Genomic DNA, 19,261 nt, shown 5'->3' with positions numbered 1-19,261 from the left:
ACTTATTATTTGACTCTTGCCTCTCTTTCTTAATAGTTTTTTAATGCCTCAAAAAATACCAATAGCTGAGGAATAGAAATAGAAAAAAATAATAACTATGCCCAACTTCATCCACTCCAACAAATACATGTGATTTTTGTTTTTCTTGAGATAGACATGTGAGGTACTTTTGTTATTATATAAAAGGCCCTATGTCAATAGCAATTTCTTACTAAAGGATAACAGGTTTGATATAAATATTCAATATAATAGAAAGAAATAGTAAGGGTCTTTTTCATAAAATTTTTCCCTAATCTAATGTTATCCCAAGTCATGTTGTTAGGTAACCTCGTGACGACACCTCAATATGTTTTACATACTTGCGCACCAAATTGTCAAGTTGCAGGTGGTTGGTAGGAACATCTAAAGGGAATTCTTCTTAGGATTTCTTTTGTATCAGAGTTGGGTACATACAGACGACACCGGAATTTGTATTTGTGCGATAGCTTGTCAGGTATATGTTCTCGTGATTTGGAACCCAATAATGTAGCGTAGGTGATTGATTAGCCGGGACCCACTGCCACCTACCGGCTGTTAGACATACTCAAATATACGCTTACTGATACAAATACGTCACACGTTGTTACTGTAGGGGGAACTACCATGCTGGAAAATAATGAATTCAAGAGAGCTCTAGAAATTTAAACAACTGTAGTCAGAGCCGTCCGACCATATCCACTTAGTACGTGATCGTCCCTTTTAAAATATGATATATATATATATATATATATATATATATATATATATATATTATATGTCTGTTATTTAATAATTGAAGTTTACTATTTAACCACTGATGTTAGTGGGATAGACTCCTACCCTAAATAATTATTATAGACAAAATTATTTAATGGTCCGGTAGCTCGGCGATATGGTTAGCTTAGAGAAGAGCTAAAGTCTCGACGATGTTTAATTCGGTGACGCATAAAATTTAAAGCTTAGACTAAACAACTTACTATATTTGCTAAAATTTTACATGACATAAGTGTCTCTATATACGGAGGGTTGGTTATTTGTCTAGCTCATATCTGATTTTCAGACTCTTGATAAAAAATAAAATTAATATTACTTGCAAAATTGCAATACCTTGAAATTTGGGTAGTCAATAATATTAATAACATTATGATTTATGAAAAATAATGGATAAGTCGTTTTATAATATAATAATAATGCTTTTGTATATGAACGAGCGGATTCTTTAAGTTGGGCCAAACCAATTGTGAACTTTTAGGCCCAATAAGCCCCAAGCGTAGCGTTTTAATTCGGGACGTAGCGGGCTAAAGTCTCCTACATAGATCGTGAATTAATCGCGAAGTAAAGCAGAAATAAATTATCTCGAGATGACAGATGGCTCCATTCCAGCCCTAGATATTAGCATCGCGCGCACGTGTCGCCAAGCCTGAGCGAGTTCTCGCGATTCTCCCCAGAGACCAACCTACCGCTGCGAAAAGAGAAGGAAAAGCTATCCTCTCAGATCGGAGCGGAAAGGGGAGGCGACTGACTGATGAGAGAAACCCTAGGAGGCGAGATCTCGTGCATCGCGATATTTATTCTTATTCGGAGCTGGGGTTTTATTATTTCGCCTTAAAATCCGGCGATAAATTGGAACGTTTCCGGTCTCCTGCTTCCGAGAATTCGAGCATCTCTCTCCTCGCGTCCTGAGGTCCGTTATTCCTATCTCTTTCCCTCCCTCTCCTTTTTGGGAGTTTCTCTCTCTATTAAATATTCGTCTCCCTCCTCATCCATTTCCCTTCGTATAGAGGCAGAGGGAGTACTCAATTTCATGCCTCTACTTCATGATTTGTGGAAGTTAATGACTGTAAACGTACCAAATTAAGTTAAATATGCATGAAATATCCATGATACCTTTGAGTTGGGGAATGTTAGATTACGATGAGGATATGATTGGAGTGAAGAAGGAAACAGAACTTCGCCAAGTTCCAATTTTTTTTTTTTGTCTTTCCTGTCAGTATCAGCAATTTGTTTGCCATATAATAGATTTTTGCAAAGTAAACTCTTTGGTAGCATTTACTATTCCAATGAGAAAAAAAGGTCAATTTGAGAGGCTTCAGGTTAAGTTAAGAATCGCATTGTCGGATCAGGAGACCTATAGGATAGAATCATGAATACTGATGCAAAATAAAAGTGTGAACCTTTGAGCAAAATATAGGTAGCAAGATATACTGGAGTACTTTGGAGAGGGTGTTGTTAGAACCAAGGAGTTGCTTACATCCCATGCATAGTAGCTTTAGCAGATTAAGCTGTCAAATCCTGAAAAGGAACTATCTTTAATTCTTTATCCTTTTACCTGAGAACGACAATTATTTACAATTTTCTGTTGATACCATGAGCTCATGCTTCATCTTTTGTTTCTGAAATGGATAACTGCCTTTTCTTGATTTTTAAATTATCTTTTTCTTTTGTGTCTGATAGAAGTGCTATAATTATCCATTTAGGGATTTCCTGTTTCCAGAACAAAACATTTGGCCATGTCTCAACGAAATCATCGGATTTGTACTAAAGCACGCCAATCTCATATTGTCAAAGTCATCTTTGCCTGCTGCAGATTTGCTTGTTCATTTGATTGACAGATGTAATTTCTTATCCTTCCACCACTTAATGTATTATATTGAGCTGGTCGAAGTTTTAATCATAGTCTTTTGTCTACTACTTTTCCAGGTAGCATTTTGGAGGTGATTTCTACTCCATCAGTAAGTTGTTTCTGTTTGAACTACCACTATTTACATGCAAAGTCTCGGGGAATATTGAATGCCTTTGCCTTTTTAACTGAATAACAAGACCAAACCACAGTATTTTTCCAAATGCGCTATCATTTGAAAAAAGAAATTAAATGCATTTACGTTTATATATAACATGTTTCTGAAACAGGTTGCAAAAATAGTTAGTTTTCAAATATTAGTTTCTTTTGAACTAAGAGGATTTATTTCTTCCTGTTTCTTGCTCCAGTGGTTCGAGAAAAAGATGTTTGCTGGGAATACTGTGAAAAGCTGGAAGGAAACAAGGTTAGATGCAAATTTTGTCAGAAAGTGTTGAACGGCGGTATAAGTAGGTTGAAGTTCCATCTGTCAAGATTGCCAAGTAAAGGTGTTCATCCTTGTAGCAAAGTAAGGGATGAAATTACTGATAGGGTAAAAACAATCATAGCAATGAAAGAAGAGACTAAAGAAGCTGCCAGTGCCAAAAAGCAACGATTAGCTGAAGTAAAATCACCTCTTATGATTACTAACACGAAAGTCTTTGTACCGCCAATAGAAGCTGCTCCTCCATTAGTAAAACTTCTTACTGGAAGCACTGCAGTCAGGCCTCAGTCTTCTTTGGATGTAGAGAGATGTATTGCTGAATTCTTTTTTGAAAACAAGTTGGACTTTAGTGTTGCACAATCTAATTCCTTTCAGCTTATGCTTGAGGCTATTGGTGGCCCAGGATTCAGGGGGCCGTCAATAGAATCATTAAGGACCACATGGTTGCAAAAGCTCAAATCAGAAATTACACTGCAAATAAAAGAAATCCAGAAAGATTGGGCAACAACGGGTTGTACTATTTTGGCTGATACATGGACAGACAATAAATCCAGAGCCTTGATTAACTTTTTTGTTTCATCTCCCCTAGGAGCCTTTTTCCACAAATCGGTTGATGCATCTTCATACTTTAAAAATTCCAAATGCCTCTACGATTTGTTTGATTCAGTTATTCAAGATTGTGGTCCAGAAAATGTTGTTCAGGTAATTATTGACAATACTATGGATTATGCCAATGTTGGAAGCCAAATTATGCAGAACTACGGCACAATCTTCTGCTCTCCTTGTGCTTCTCATTGTATGAATACAATATTGGAAGACTTCTCGAAGATTGATTGGGTGAATAGATGTATCTTACAAGCGCAAGTTGTAACAAGATTTATTTATAACCATGTTTGGGTGCTTGATCTGATGAGAAAATTCACTGGAGGACAGGAGCTAGTGCGCACTGGTGTTACAAAGTCCATAACCAACTTTCTTACCCTGCAATCAATATTGAAGCAAAGGTCAAGACTGAAGCATATGTTCAATAGTCCCGACTATGCATCTTCCCCATATACTAATAGGCCTCATAGCATCAATTGTATTGATGTCCTTGATGACAGTGAATTTTGGAGAGGAGTTGAAGAAATCGCAGCCATTTCTGAACCTTTGTTGAAAGTACTGAGGGATGTTTCGGGTGGGAAACCTGCAATTGGTTCTATATATGAATCTATGACTAAGATCAAAGATTCTATAAGGACCTACTACATAATGGACGAAGTCAAATGCAAGACATTTCTGGACATAGTCGATCGAAGGTGGCAGACTCTACTTCATTCGCCACTTCATGCAGCAGCTGCCTATTTAAATCCCAGCATCCAATACAATCCAGAAGTGAAATTTCTTGGGATCATTAAAGAAGAATTCATCGCTGTTCTTGACAAGCTACTGCCGACGCCTGAACTTAGACATGATATCACAGGGCAACTTTATATATTTAGAAAGGCACAAGGGATGTTTGGTTCTAATCTTGCGAGAGAGGCACGCAACACCACCTCTCCAGGTATGCTTGAATTGTTACCTCTAAATAAAATTGAGATTGCAATTGCAGTGATTTTACTTCTAAATAAAATTGAGATTGCTATTGTAATGACATTTGAACATGTTGTAGGGATGTGGTGGGAACAATACGGTGATTCAGCACCTGGGCTACAGCGTGCTGCAGTTAGAATACTGAGTCAAGTCTGCAGTACATCTACCTTCGAGAGAAACTGGAGCACAATTCAGCAGATCCACTCTGAAAAGCGTAACAGGCTGGGCAAGGAGGCATTGAATGACCTTCTTTACGTTCACTACAATCTCAAGCTCCGTTCAAAGGGAAAGCCAGCTGATACCGATCCTATCGTACAAGATGACATTGACATGACATCAGAGTGGGTGGAAGAGATAGAAAATCCCAACCCGACCCAATGGCTTGATCGGTTTAGTTCAGCCTTGGACAGTGGAGACTTGAATGCTAGACAGTTCAATAGTGCCATTTTTGGTTCAAATGATCATATATTTGGTTTGTGATGGTACATAAATAATATGTAGTTACACATGTTTACCGAGTACGTGAAATATACGATCTTCTTGACCCCTAGTTAGATTTTCAATGTCTATTTACTAACCTAGCAACAGATGGTTTAGCCTGATTACCAGCAAATAGGCATTTTTTTTTTCAAGTACCAACTAATATATAGCATTCCATCAGCTCTTTTCAGCTAGTTGAATCTTTATTTTCTTGGCAATCAAGTCTGGTTTAGTCCACTATGAAAATGCTGCTGCTTATCCAGTTTCAACAGATTTATATACCTATTTTGCAATTCTTGTACAGTTCTTTTCCTGTGTTGGTAGAATTCTTTGTGACTTATATTGCTACGTAATAATTTGTTTATGCTTGTATAAGCGCAAGCTGTTCTTACTTAGGCATGCTGCGGGGCGAAGATTGAGATGATATCCATGAATGGCCTGATGTACTAAAGGCCATTTTGCAATTGGTAATCAAACGTTCACCCAATGATTTCCTATGAAATAATGATATGAAAAATAGAAAAAAAAATCAGATATAAACATTTCTTTCTGAATTGCAGATTGTGTTGTGTGGTTGGCTTCATATAGCTGTCACAGAAACTGAAGATGAGGGTCAACTTGGAAGAACAAGAATGCGCAAAAACTATTCCCAGGTTCGTAAGCTAAGCTAAGTTTTGATTAGAAGAAAAAAAAGAAGCCTGAGAAGTCTGTCTGATTACTGTACAGCAATTAACCACTTTTGTGCTTCTGAAAGTAATTTTATCTTCTAGACACTATGCCATAGATGCAGAGTTAAGATGTTACTGTCAGCTTTTGGTGATCTTTTATATCTTCTCATCTAGAAAATTTAGAAGTGTTTGAGAGCATATCATTCTCCATTCTCAACAAAGACCCAGCACCTAACCTGGTCCCACTTCTTGGGTTATCCACTCTAGCAAGCATGCAAAGCCACTCATCTCATTTTCACTGCTGTTCTCTTTTAAGCTATTATTCATAGTCCTCTCTCGAGTGTTTGTCATAAATATATGACAAATGGCAATGCCACTGTAAATTGTAGCACTATAATCTTGCCTAAATAATCTATTAAGTAAATTGGTGTAGCAGTGTATTTGAAAATGAGGTAGGATATTTTATGTATTTACCTTATAAAGTTCCAAATATCAAATGTTATCATATAAAGCTGTTATGTCTCATTTTGAATCAAAGAGCCTTTGTATTAAAATATGAAATATAAAAACTATAGTTTTTTTCTTAACAATTTAAATTTTTAGATAGAAAAATTTATATATAACACTTTGCGTTATAACGTAATTGTGGTTTACACTCTACATTTTTATTATTTGCAAATTGAGCTTTTTGATTTAGCGAATATGTGTAGAAAATATTCTGTGTTAGATTTAAACTAATACCATCGGAATATTCCGTTAAGTAGAGATATTTTATTTTAAATAACTAAAATATTTTTATTTTTAAAATAATTAAAATGTCTTTAGTATGACTTGATTGAGGATATTTTTATAATTTTTTTAGTTTAGTTAATTTAACTTATGACAGAGTATTTTTTACCCATATTTACTAAATTATAGAACTTAATTTATAAACAGTTAAATTATAGATCTTAATTTATAATTTTAGATAGTATCGGACCTGAAGTCTCATATTTTTGTGTGTTTATTATCATTTACACCCTGCCATTTGGACTTCCATAGTATGGCTCAAAAGTTCGGGTATAAACAATAATAAAGGTACAGTTCAGGGTGTTTGTTATAAAAAGAACTGGCGATCTTATCCAAAACTCCGCCTACCTCATCCTTCCACATCAGTCCATGATCGACTACTATAAATGAGGAATGACCCACACATAGGCCATAGCTATAGCTATAGAGAGAGAAGAAGAGTATAGAGAGATAAAGAGAGAGATGAACGGAAGCGGAATGGCCTCAGTGATCCGAAGCGTGGCCAAGGTGAGCAGCGGAGGAGCGCAAGGAAAGCAGCAAGAGGAAGAAAGGTCCGGCGCCTCTGAGTTGGCTTTGGGTCGGCCCAAGCAGAGTGGGGATGAGAACAAGGAGGCCATGCCGGAGTGGAAGCTCAAGTGCCTCTGCACCGAGTACACTATTCCACCCACCATGAGAGGGAGTCTTGGTTGCTTCTGAGAGTCGTTACTCTTATCCCTTCAAACTATATAGTTGGGGCTTGTTGTAAATTTATGATTAGTAGTGGGTATTAGTGTGATGTTATTGTGAGTTAATCTCTGTTGTTTTACGAATAATTTTTCTTATTTCGGAATACAACTCCTCAACAGCTTAACATCATAATAATTCTATTCTATATTAAATATTATTAATTAAAATTATATTTTATACCGGACATAATTATTAATATATTTTTTAAATCTATATCATCAATCTATTTTGTATCGTTGAATCAAAAGATATTTACTATAATTTTATAAAAAAATAAACTATATTTTTCTCTCTTTTTAACTTTATATCATATTAAAAAGTAATTATTATAATTTTATTTTAGGATATCTTTAAAATACAGATAAACATAAAAATAAGTATTTTTAGAATAAAAATTTTATTTTAAAAAGAGAAAAAAGAATATCTATATTAGAATTATCTTTATTTGTAATGTTTTTATTTGAGAGCCGAGGAGGAAGGGCTAGACTGCAAAAGTTTTAAAGTAAATAAATTATAGGGTCTTATCCGAAACTTTCTTTTATTTTTGGGTTAATTGTATTATAATCCCCCAACTTAGTTACCTCTCTATGAAAAAAAAAGTGGACAATGTACGTATACGTTAGAAAATTAATTTTAAAAATTCAAAATATTTTCTTTTCTCTCGTTAACACTAGATTTTGGAGATATTAAATATGACTAGGTTAAAATTTAGTATTTGAAGAAGTTGACACAATATTAAAAAAATTAAATATTATTATCCATCAATTCAGTTAGTTAAATTTTTTAAAGTTATTTCTACCGTAATCTCTAATAGAATATTAATGTAAACGGCTTAGTAACATATTTAATAGTTTATGAGTATATATGTCTACTCTTGTTGAGAAGGATAAACAAACACGCGATATCTTCTTTATTTACAGGTCTCATCTAAACTCTAAAGGGAACCAAACAACTCAGTAGCCGCAATTCTTAGCCCACAGCGACATTAAATTACAAAAAAAGGACCTACCTTTCTTAGTAGCTCTTTCGTGTTCCTTGATTGCTTTTGCTTGAGTACACTCTCAAGCAACTCATCTCCTCTCTCCAATCAACACTGCGGCACTGTCTATAAAAAGAACCGGATAGGCAAAGCCCTTCTTCTACGCTCGGTTGATATAGTTGAATTGGAGAAGGGAGAAAGAGAGAGATGAGTGGAAGTGAAACGGCCATTGGTGTAGCTAAGGTTAGCTCCATAATGGGCTCGGCGAAGGAGGAAGACCCCGGCCCGTGTCAGAAGACTTGGGCTGGGCCCAATAGAGGCAGACAAGAGAACGAGGTGGTAATACCCGAGTGGAAACTTGAATCCCTTTGCATGGAGTACAGCTTCCCTCCTATGATGAGAGGAATATTGCTCATCGCCATTAGTGGTTGCTATTAACTGATTAGGTGGTGTTGTATATGTTCATCGATGTGTTGTTATAAACTCAGCAATTCACATGGTGTATTTTGTACATAGTAAGTTTTTAGACGTTTTGCAGCAGTCGATGTATGCCACAGATGATTAAAAAGCTCGTAGTAGTGTAATTTTTATTTTATTTATCCTGGGAGCAAGTCTATGAATAAATTACAAGTTCATTTATTGCCAAAAGGAAAAGAAAAAGGGAAAGTTGTACGCAACCTGTAACTTTAATTCAATTCACCTGGGCCAGCCCATAGCTTAACGAGATGCAGCCTAAACTTGGATTCTCTGCGTCAATAACGGATCCAGATCCGAATCCGAATTCCGGTTGGTAAATTCGTCAAATAGAAAAAAAAGAAAACTTCGTCAAATCCTTCTTCTTCTCCTTCTTCCTCTTCCTCCTCTTTCATGGACTACGATTACAAGAACCGTGCGGGCTTCAATATGTATCGTCCACCCGCCTCTTCTTCCTCCTCCTCGATGTATCCTAGGGCTGGGCAGAGTGGTCCTCCTCCGTCGTCCGGCCGTGGAGCTCCGCCATATCACCACCAGCCCTCCTCCGCCCCTTCCTCGTGTATGCCCCCGATTCCTTCGATCTGATCGTATTATTTGATTTCTATGCTGGAGATTTGGACGTTTGTCTGTTAGATTTGCTTGAAATTATGGCTGTATGCTTTATTTGTCTTTTGTTTGAATTGATTTGGTAGTAGGATCTTGATTTAGGGCATTTGAAACAGTTCCCGTGTTTGTAATTTGTTTTTTTTTCTCTTTTAATAGAAAGATCTGGGAAGCATTTATGTACTATTTTATTTCATTTGTATCCTCGTGAGTGGGATTTTTTTTAAAAAAAAAACTTTTTAAGAGATGATCTTTGCACCCTTTAGTTCCATAAATCTGTTAGATCTCATTCTTATTCCTTTTTAAGTGAGCTAATTTAATCTTACTTTTCGCTGATTTCTGCTTAGCTACCACTTGTTTAGCGAAAACACTGAATCATGTAAACTTACAGACTTATTCTGTCTAACTCCCTTTTCGAACCTTCATGCTAATATATGTTCATTCTGAACATTCTGGTGCCTCCATCTAACTGAGACTATCTTTTCCTTATTATTTCTCACTGACCATGAAAAAATTCCGATGTGTTTGTGATTACAAGGTATGTAAATAAGTTGCATATAATATTTTGCATTTGAATAAACTATTTCTTGCGCCAATTTTTTTATGTTTTAACATTTTATTTGTTGATTGTTATTTAAGTTGTGTCATATTAAACCAGATTTTCCAATTTTGCAGCAGGACTGGGCATAAAAGTTGTGATAAAGCCGGATTATCAGATAGCGCCTCCTGTGAGTTGTACCTTTTTCCTTCTCTCCATTTTTACTCAGTAGTTCTGCTGAAATTTCATTGAAGTTTTATTGAAAGTTCATATTGTATGTTGCAATCAGCGCATTTATCTACAAATGTGATGCATTGTGACATTTTGATGGTTGGTTTATTATAATAGTTTCACCCTACATGTAGAATACTCTTCTTTAAAAGTACTTTTTATTCAGCTATACCATTACCGTCTATCAGGTTTATCCTAATTTGGCTCCTTGAGCAAACTCAGAACCAAGATTCTTTGGGATAAGTATTGAGATTGGGATTGATCGTTAGAGAAAACGATACGTATTAGAGATTGAGATCGAGATAGTCACATATGAAGCATAAAAACTAAAAAAAAAAACTCACTCAAAATTATAATAAATTTTGACTTGAATTTAATAAATTTTTGTATTTGTAAATTACTACTACAGAACAATAACGAAGAAAGGGATCTTTCTCCTCACTATTGTTTTGTATCAATAAAAAGAAAGAGGAGTAAAATAGTTGGTGAGAAAGAGAGGAAAAATAAGAAAAAAGAAAAAAACACTAATTCTAATTCACCAGAATGTAGAGTAGCTGGTCTTACCAAATTGGCTGCCAAATGAGCTCAATAATGTGTGAGGGTGGAAGGAAAGTACGTGTGAGAGATAGAGGATAAAAATTAAAAACTTAAAATGAAGACAACTAAGGACGTCAATTACTAATATCTCTTAGGTTAGATACATTTTAAATTCGGCCTAGATCTTAAAAAAGATTTAGTTTTAGCTGATATGACTGAAACTGTCCAATCTCATATTGAAACTTGCCATCATACTAGTTTTGGGTTCAGATCGAGATCAGCCATTACCGATCCCGATCCGGATCAAGCGATTTTGAAAATCATGCTTAGAACCCTCTAAATAGCTGTTCCCATCTTCTGATCCAGTTCGCAGTTGTGACTTTATGCATTATATTGGATATGCATAGTGGTGCTAATCAGCTAATGTACATTGAAATAATGGTCCAAGTAACATCACTATATCAGCTACTATTGTATTCCATATTTATCTCAGAAAATAAGTTTGCATATGCAGGTACTATCACATTTTAAAAGTTAAATCCATTCAATCAAATAGCTTACCCTCTTCTAAAAATTGCTTGTTTATGCAAAGTCTCAACTTTTCTGACAATTGTTTAACTTTCAGCCCCAGTTGTCACCACAAATGCCAGAGGTTCCCCGCTGCACATTACATTTTGACTTTGAGTTTGAAAAAAGGATACTGGCTGAGGCTGAGAAAGACACTCAAAATTGGAGCAGATTTACAGAAAACCAGTCATCAAGAGTTGCAGCTTCAACTTCTGCGGTATAATATATCTTTTATGCTATATAAATTCTATAACACTTTTGCATGAACTCTGTACTACTTGGTGCTACCAGAAAAGAAACATTGGAAGAGCTGTTTTTTGTTTTGTTAGATGTTGAAAATTATGGTGATTTCAGTTGGTTATATTCATTATCTCTAATCTGGAGTCATCTTATTTGTAAGCTTAAAAGTTTGGATTTTCTGTAATATAACATAGAATCATGAAGTAACTCCAGACTTAAAGTAAAAAAAATGATTGTTTTTATGCTTAGGTTATGCTTTTCAGCATATTAATTAACTTCACATAATGTAAAGCATGCTCTATTTTGCTTGGGTTGTGCCTAAACCAAACTTGGGATTGGCCAGATTGGGTTCAGTTAGGAATAAGAAGAAGATAATGATTTGTTACTGAATTCCTCAGTAGATTATTATATTGTTCTCTTGATAAGGGTCATCACTTCGCTAATCACATCTGTAGCATTTGCTTTTGGTTTGTCATATAGTGTAGTGGCTATTTGATCAACCACACTATACATGGAAATCATTTATGGGAGCAAAATCGGCTTCTCATCTAGCTGCTGTACTCAACTATGAGCTGTGGCCTGAGAATCATATCACTTCTTTCTTTTACCTACCCTATAAGTAAACTGTGTTTCATCTTGCCCTGTTGCTTCTCCATGTCAGAGATGAATATAACTTCCTCTATTAAATTTTGTTGTGCCCCCACTCTCACTGTGGTCTCTTTGTCATTAAAAACTTGAGCAATCTGCATGAGCTTGAACTGCAATTAATAGGTAGATCTAAGTTGTAGCCTCATTTACACTGTAAGGTTATATGCTATTGTTTATTTTCATAAGTGTCAAGAATGGTAATTATTTTCTTGTTTTTTAAAGTATATTGGGCGGGGAAGCAATTGAGGTAATGCCCAAAGTTATTGATATATACAATGTGGTTACTTGGTGAGCGTTATTCTTGTGAATTCCTGGGTTCCTTTCAATCAAGATGATTTCCTATATCAACTCCCATTTTTTTTTCTCATCCTTCACATGACGAAAATCATTTATTTCGTGGAACTATCATTATCATAACTGGAGGAAAACTAAGATGTTACTCGTTAGAGTGTAAATTTTTAACTAGCAACATTTCATTGTTTTAACTTTTTGCAGGCTCCATCAGGAGATCCAGTGGTAGACAAATATGTTGCCTCAGGACTAGGGCGGGAAGCTGTCTCACTTGCGGTTCTGAATTATGGAGACCATCCAGTGAAGGCATGCTTTTTCCTCTTCTTGACTATTCGTGATTGCTTTTTTACTGATGAAAAATACTGGATGCTGTCACCAAGTTGATCAGTTTAGTCAGAACCAGTGATTGTTAGTTAATTTGTGAGCCGTGATCCTATTTTTGATGAGCCATATGACTTACCAATCATCACCAGTAGACACCAAGAGTGGAAATAGATATTTTGTGTTTTCCCTTATCAGTTTCCGCATTAAGAAAGTGTATCTCCAGCTCTCTTCTGTTTTATGTTTCCGAGGCAGCACATTTGGCTGATCTTATATTTTACTCTTCAGGTGAGGGAGTTTGTGAAAGGGTACAACCTTCTCCGCGAAATGGGTTTCTCATCAAAGAGTGTTGCAGAAGCACTGGCCATGTATGATAATGACACCGACAAGGCTTTGGCACACTTCCTCAACAGCTCAACTTGAGTCTGTGCAGATGCTTGGGATCCTAATTTCTGTACAGATTCATGTTATGCTTAAGACTTACTACTATATAGCTCTCCGCAGAGTGTTTGGCCACTCACTTGTATGGATGAATATTCATATACACACTATTGTAATTTTGTGAACTTATGTTGTTGTATTTTGGATGCACAAAAAGTTTGTCGAATATCGTCACAAGCATGTCTTCCTGTTCTGCACAAAGATGTTCTAAAACCTGATGAAGCAAATATTTGTTCAATTAGCTACCGCTTTGGGTTTTTATTCCAAATCCTTATGCTGTGTATGAGTGATAAGAATGATATATGACACTGGAGATCCAAATCAAGTTTGTGCCTCTAATATATTAAAAATCTTCAGGTGCGAGATCCGAGTTGGATGCAATCTATTAAAGAAAAAGCTCTATAGAGGTGGCAATCTTTCAAGTAGAAGACGCCCAAATTTAAAAAAGAAATGTATGTCCAGGGGCTTATATGGAAAAGAGTAATATATAATATTATATATTATATAATACTTTGCACGTCCGGAATAAAAATGTATGTCAAGGGGCTTATATGAAAAAGAGTATATATTAATACTCTGCACGTCCGGAGAAAGGTCATCCATCCCCTTACTGTCATAAGCCCAAGTTTCTTCGTTCTTTCGTTTCTAGCGTGTAATTTGTTTTCCTCCCCTTCCCGTTCTTCTCCCCCTCTCGAGTCCCGATCGGATCTCATCCTCGATCCATCGGTGACCGTCGGATCTCAAACTCGAAGATGAACGACGCGGACGTGTCGAAGCACATCCAGCAAATGGTGGCGTTCATCCGCCAAGAAGCCGAGGAGAAGGCCAACGAGATCGCCGTCTCCGCCGAAGAGGTATCTCATCCTCATTCCGCTGCTATATGTTGTCGCTCTTGATTCGATGGGTTCTTGATACTGGCGTGAGACGTCATGTGTAACATGTTATTTTAGAGAGTGGTTGTATTTTTTTTTTTAAATCTTTATTTCAGTCCTTTGGGGCGAATGCGATATGGAAGTTAAACTATACCCTTTGAATTCTTGCGAATCTCTAGCCTGGATAATAAACTAAGCGTAGTTGATATTAATGTAGTTAGCGGATAAGGAATTTAAGTTGAGCACCGGTACACATTGTTGATGGAAAAAGTGTTAGTTTGCAAATATTGGGTAGAGAGCAAGATGAACGAATTTTCTGCGGGGGAAGCTATAGTTGAAGTTAAATTTGAGAAGATTTGGGCGGGGCGGGGGGATGATAAAAGAAAAGGGTTTTGGATAAGAATGAGCACTGAGACCTATCAAGGTTGATAAATGCTGACAATAAATTCTGCATGGATTAGGGTAACTAACATGATTGGAAATAATGCTTGAGAAGAAACATTTGCCTAAATCTTACATGGATTAGCATGGATTGGCTGGATTATCTTACATACTTATTACTTATCATCAATAAAGCCTTGTACAGTCAGATGTCCTTTTTGTTTCATTCTGAGTTGATATTTTTTATGTTTTACTCAGTATTTTTCCTTTCCTGAAAATTAGGTTTTGTTTCTTTGCATTGCAATTGACTAGTACATGTACTGGTTTATCTTGAATAATGAGTATTTGTCTCATACTAATGGTTTTGAGAGCTCCTCTGCATTAGGAATTTAATATTGAGAAATTGCAACTGGTTGAAGCTGAAAAGAAGAAGATCAGACAGGAGTATGAAAGGAAAGAGAAGCAAGTTGAAGTTAGAAAGAAAATGTAATGTACTTGCAGTTAAACATTCATCTTCTTTTCATGTAAATCTTGATAATTTGAGGATCTATACTTAGCTTTTTATATGTATAGTTTGTTCTTTTGTCCTGTTCTTTTTCTCTGGAATATCTCTACTTGGTACCTATTATAGTGGTCGTACTTGATAGTCTGGGGCACAAACAACCTTCTTCTTATGCAGCCCATGTCAAGCATCTATTGTCCAAATGGCAGTAGAAGAGCAGCTAATCACAGCCATAAATATTAAACATATAGAACTAGAAAGTTGTTGTACATATATCTCATTGACGAGGCTTTGTTATTCTTATGCTGGCGATTGCCGCAAGTTATTCTACATATAAGTTTTTCAAGACTGAGAACAAGAAGTTTCTACACATCAGGCAACTTTCGGTTACAATGAGCTATGACTTATTTAGTTGACACACTTTTTGACTTCTAGTTCTGTTATGCTGAACCTTCAGCATATTAATATTTCTTAATGGATTTCTTGTGATATTTGAACACAGACTGCCACTCTGAATTCTGACTGCCTGTGAGGCTGTGAGTAATCTAGTTTATTTATTTATTTATTATTATTCCTTGATCATTAAGCATTGTTTCATATACATGGATTGGACTTCTGCAGTTCCACCTAGTACATTTAATATTCATGTGATACATATCAATTCCATATGAAGTGTGATTTTGCATTTTCTTGGCAATGGTATCTAGGATGGTTTAGAATATCAGTTCTATGTTCATTGTTGACATAATTCTTATTTCCTTCTTTTAGTGAGTATTCAATGCAGCTTAATGCTTCTCGAATCAAAATTCTTCAAGCTCAGGATGACTTAGTAAGCTCCATGAAGGAAGCAGCTATGAAAGAGCTCTTGCATGTCTGCCAAGATCACCTTGCTTACAAGAAACTTCTCAAAGAATTGATCGTGCAGGTCTGAAAGATAAAACAAAGAACTTTGTGGTCAACTGTCACTTTATTGTTGTACTATCAAATATGTTCCTTAATGATACATGTAGAAGTGGAATTGTGTTGGATATTATCTGCCTGAAAGCTGCTTCCCTGTACAAGTCTAGCCGTATATAGATTTTGATTTTTGTCTGGTTATAGCTTGGATCACTATCAACATATCATCTGGATAACCTATGGCTTCATCATACATCGATATACTTTAAAAATTACTAACCAATAAAATAATAGCACACACAGAAATACGCACTATTTATTTTTTTTGTTTCTAGTTGAGTAGCTTATACACGTCACAGCTGATGCAAAATTAACTTTTCAGAGCTTGCTGCGACTAAAGGAGCCAGCTCTATTGTTGCGCTGTCAGAGGGATGATGTTGATCTTGTGGAGTCCGTTTTGGATTCAGCAAAAGACGAGTATGCCAAAAAAGCAAACGTCTATTCTCCAGATATAGTAATTGACAGTCATGTTTATCTGCCACCTGCTCATAGCCATTATTATGCTCATGGACCTTCTTGGTAACATTTCTCATCTCAGTAAAATGTAAAATACTAAGATCTATTCTTATATTGATTTTTAAAATCTTCTAGCAGGAGATGGTTATAACTTATAAGTTTGTTATTGTAGGGCATATTGCAAGCTTATATTGCTTCATGCTTTTCTTTTCCATTTTGATATATTAAGCATTTCCAAATATTATTTGGTTAGGTTTCTGAGGACTTGCTGTATATGTTATAACTTGATTATGATTATTTTGTTAGCAGCTCAAAGGACTTCGACTGACCTGTTATAGCAGAGTGCACTATGTGCTGTGGATGATATTTGATAATTCATAAATACATATTGCATAGTCATTTTCTTTTATATCACTTCCAAGTATGGCTATACTTATTTATGTAGTGTGGATTGTATTAGACTTCACACCAATCTTATAATGGGTTCATAATCAAACTTTAAAATTCTGCACCAAATGTTTGACAGAGAGATACGAAAAGTTTTTCTGCATGGATAGATGGTAGGTCATAATTATATTAATCGTCATCCAAGCCTTTTCCTAAAATTACGATTTGGCTAAACAGTTAATATTTTATTCAATGTCTCTAATATTATCTCTGTCTTGTGGAATCAATTGCTTAATAAATCTGTGCTGGTGAATGATATGCATGTTTACCTACTGTTGCAGTATTGTCTGGTTGTTTGTTACTTAAATTCATATCTTAGTACTCAAGAGCTCCATTTTACTTTGATAAAATTGCCAATTTTTTTTGTTTACTGGATAAATCATGGAACTGGAAATGATCTTTACTGATGACAAATGTTTATGGTTCAGCTCTGGGGGAATTGTCTTGGCTTCACGAGATGGAAAGATTGTCTGTGAAAACACACTTGATGCAAGGCTTGATTTAGTTTTGCGACGAAAATTGCCAGAGGTGCCTACTATCTTCTTTTACTTCTCATCGATTCCTCTTTCAACAGAAATAATTTAGTTACTTTCTATTGGGTACAAATGGGAGGAAATATAAATATAATAAGTTGGATACAGTTAATGAACTTTGATTCCTCCACAGATATCCTTCAAGCTAGGGAATCCGCTGCTTGTTTAACTTATCTGGACAAAAGAAAAAAAAAAAACGAAAGAGCGGCAGTCCACTCAATAGTCGAATATTCATGACTAAAAACTAACTTCTTCACTATTTGTAACACAGTTATTTTTCAAATACATTGGCAAAACCTACTAACTTTTAATTGTTGATGGAGAAATTATGCTACAGATATTCTATTAAACGACTGTAAATGATAAATTTGCTTCTCATATTCTATCCAACTACAGCCATCAGCAGTGTCCACGATCACCACTGTGATCACTGGCACAGCTTTTCTCACCTATCTTTTCCCTACTTTTCCTTCTCTTTGCTCCCTTCTTGTTACAGCGTCTAACACTTTCGCCGCCTTCGTCTCCATTCATGTCACCAGAGTCATCATCATTTGTTTTTTTACATCTTTCTCCCCTTTTATCTCCTCCAAGCAGCAGACAATCTTCTTGCCCTCACTACCTCAGTCATTTACTCTCCACCAGCATAATTATCAACAGTAGTCATCTCTCTAAAGTGTAACTACTACCAGCACAGTAGCCATATCTTTCTCCTTTTCCATCTTCTCGACTCTCTGTCTTTCTCGTGTTTATCTCTCCCCTTGGTTGCCACTAACAATCTATATCTTATTCTCCATCACCACAGCCAGCACATTGTTGCACCAGATGAGTCAAAACTGTGACAGCTGGCAAGTAACAACAGTTGGCGGTTAAATAAATATTCTTCTTTTTCCTGAAAAAAAGATAAGTCAGATTGTTAATAGAGAAATTGTTTGATGTTAAATGTAAATTGAATATATTATTTTTATATAAAAAGGCTAAATCTAATAAGCATAATGTTTCTTTAATTCACATGCTGTGATTTTTATCGAGAATAGTTATAATTAATCCGCTTGAGATAGGGATAGTAACCTTTACAATTAATGTATGATACTCTAGGTGTTGTCCAGTTCCATTTGCTCTTGTACCATTGATAGTTTTAACTTGGGAAAAATAGCTACCAGTAGGTGCTTGGTCATGCTTCTCCACTACTTGTGTGTGTGTCCGTGTATTTGAATTTATCAGTGATATTTTGTATAGACAGCTGATCTTCATTATGAGGTTAATAAATGCATACTAAGAAACATTTAGTTCAATCGGATAATTTTGTTAACCTATTCATCTTAACAACTTTTATCATGACGTTAATTTTCTACTATTCTCTTGCAGATTCGTAGGAGTCTCTTTAGTCAGGTCATTGCTTGATGTTTGGCGCTAACAAATGATGCGGCAACGAGGAACTACTATTTGGTGTCTACTTTGATTATCTTGATGTTTTGGGTATTACAAATTTCATGACTTGCTTCTGCAGCCGATTCCATTCTGCTGTTATTAGCGAGTTTTAACATTTGAGGGAAAAAAAGTTAGTTCAAGACATTCTTGATATGCCAAGCAAAACAATTTGTATTTCTATTGACATATTACTGAAACACACTGCGTGCGAATGTTGGAAGCAAGATGGACTTCTCATGTAATATTGTGAAACCAATAAAGTGTTACCATAGAGGTGCCATATACATGGGTGAAAAATGAGAATGAGTTCCTGTTCATTTTGTGTTGAAATTGCTCAGCTGTAAACAACTTCGGTTTCTTACCAATAAAGTTTCTGGTCCTAGAAATTGGCATAAAGACATGTTATACTTACAACACGTTTTGGATTTAGACCCTCTTAATCCACATTCCATAGTACAGTGTACAGTGTACAGTGTACCTTTTCCATAGTACAGTGTTCA

General features: G+C 35.7%; 3 protein-coding genes across 5 annotated transcripts; all 3 read left to right on the top strand.

Annotated features, from left to right (window-relative positions):
* Positions 1–1,449: 1,449 nt before the first annotated feature.
* Positions 1,450–7,380, top strand: LOC140792761 (uncharacterized). Of its 3 annotated transcripts, XM_073143946.1 has the most exons (7): positions 1,450–1,702; positions 2,496–2,632; positions 2,719–2,750; positions 3,007–4,623; positions 4,732–5,599; positions 5,693–5,785; positions 6,842–7,380. In XM_073143946.1, coding segments are annotated over exons 3-5 (2,019 nt in total). In that variant the 5' UTR covers positions 1,450–1,702; positions 2,496–2,632; positions 2,719–2,749; the 3' UTR covers positions 5,133–5,599; positions 5,693–5,785; positions 6,842–7,380. The 3 variants fall into 3 exon arrangements, with proteins under 3 accessions (XP_073000047.1, XP_073000048.1, XP_073000046.1); XM_073143947.1 differs by having other exon boundaries at positions 2,513–2,632; positions 5,693–7,380; XM_073143945.1 differs by having other exon boundaries at positions 5,693–7,380.
* A 1,703-nt stretch (positions 7,381–9,083) lies between these two features.
* LOC140792919 (uncharacterized) lies at positions 9,084–13,430 on the top strand. The gene is made up of 5 exons (XM_073144156.1): positions 9,084–9,327; positions 10,047–10,099; positions 11,303–11,461; positions 12,628–12,729; positions 13,033–13,430. The coding sequence occupies exons 1-5, from the start codon at positions 9,162–9,164 to the stop codon at positions 13,165–13,167; spliced, it is 615 nt and encodes a 204-aa protein (XP_073000257.1). The 5' UTR covers positions 9,084–9,161; the 3' UTR covers positions 13,168–13,430.
* Positions 13,431–13,782: 352 nt separating this feature from the next.
* LOC140792450 (V-type proton ATPase subunit E-like) lies at positions 13,783–19,078 on the top strand. The gene is made up of 6 exons (XM_073143462.1): positions 13,783–14,039; positions 14,824–14,924; positions 15,709–15,865; positions 16,220–16,416; positions 17,229–17,328; positions 18,699–19,078. Exons 1-6 carry the CDS (start codon positions 13,938–13,940, stop codon positions 18,732–18,734), a joined length of 693 nt encoding a protein of 230 aa, XP_072999563.1. The 5' UTR covers positions 13,783–13,937; the 3' UTR covers positions 18,735–19,078.
* The last annotated feature ends 183 nt before the right edge of the window (positions 19,079–19,261 follow it).

Source organism: Typha latifolia, chromosome 7, assembly GCF_019914945.1.
Source record: "Typha latifolia isolate L0001 chromosome 7, TyphaL0001v2, whole genome shotgun sequence".
In the NCBI taxonomy this organism is placed as follows: Eukaryota; Viridiplantae; Streptophyta; class Magnoliopsida; order Poales; family Typhaceae; genus Typha; species Typha latifolia.
The sequence above is the reverse complement of the archived record's forward strand: the minus strand, read 5'-3'. Positions and strand labels throughout refer to the sequence as shown.

Bases quoted from the DNA above. Each gene is read 5' to 3' on its own strand.
- LOC140792761 (XM_073143947.1), top strand. The intron at 4,624-4,731 runs GTATGCTTGAAT...AACATGTTGTAG, and splicing joins ACGCAACACCACCTCTCCAG to GGATGTGGTGGGAACAATAC.
- LOC140792919 (XM_073144156.1), top strand. From the start codon at position 9,162: ATGGACTACGATTACAAGAACCGTGCGGGCTTCAATATGTATCGTCCA. The intron at 10,100-11,302 runs GTGAGTTGTACC...TTTAACTTTCAG, and splicing joins ATTATCAGATAGCGCCTCCT to CCCCAGTTGTCACCACAAAT. The intron at 11,462-12,627 runs GTATAATATATC...AACTTTTTGCAG, and splicing joins TTGCAGCTTCAACTTCTGCG to GCTCCATCAGGAGATCCAGT.
- LOC140792450 (XM_073143462.1), top strand. From the start codon at position 13,938: ATGAACGACGCGGACGTGTCGAAGCACATCCAGCAAATGGTGGCGTTC. The intron at 14,040-14,823 runs GTATCTCATCCT...CCTCTGCATTAG, and splicing joins TCGCCGTCTCCGCCGAAGAG to GAATTTAATATTGAGAAATT. The intron at 17,329-18,698 runs GTGCCTACTATC...ATTCTCTTGCAG, and splicing joins TGCGACGAAAATTGCCAGAG to ATTCGTAGGAGTCTCTTTAG.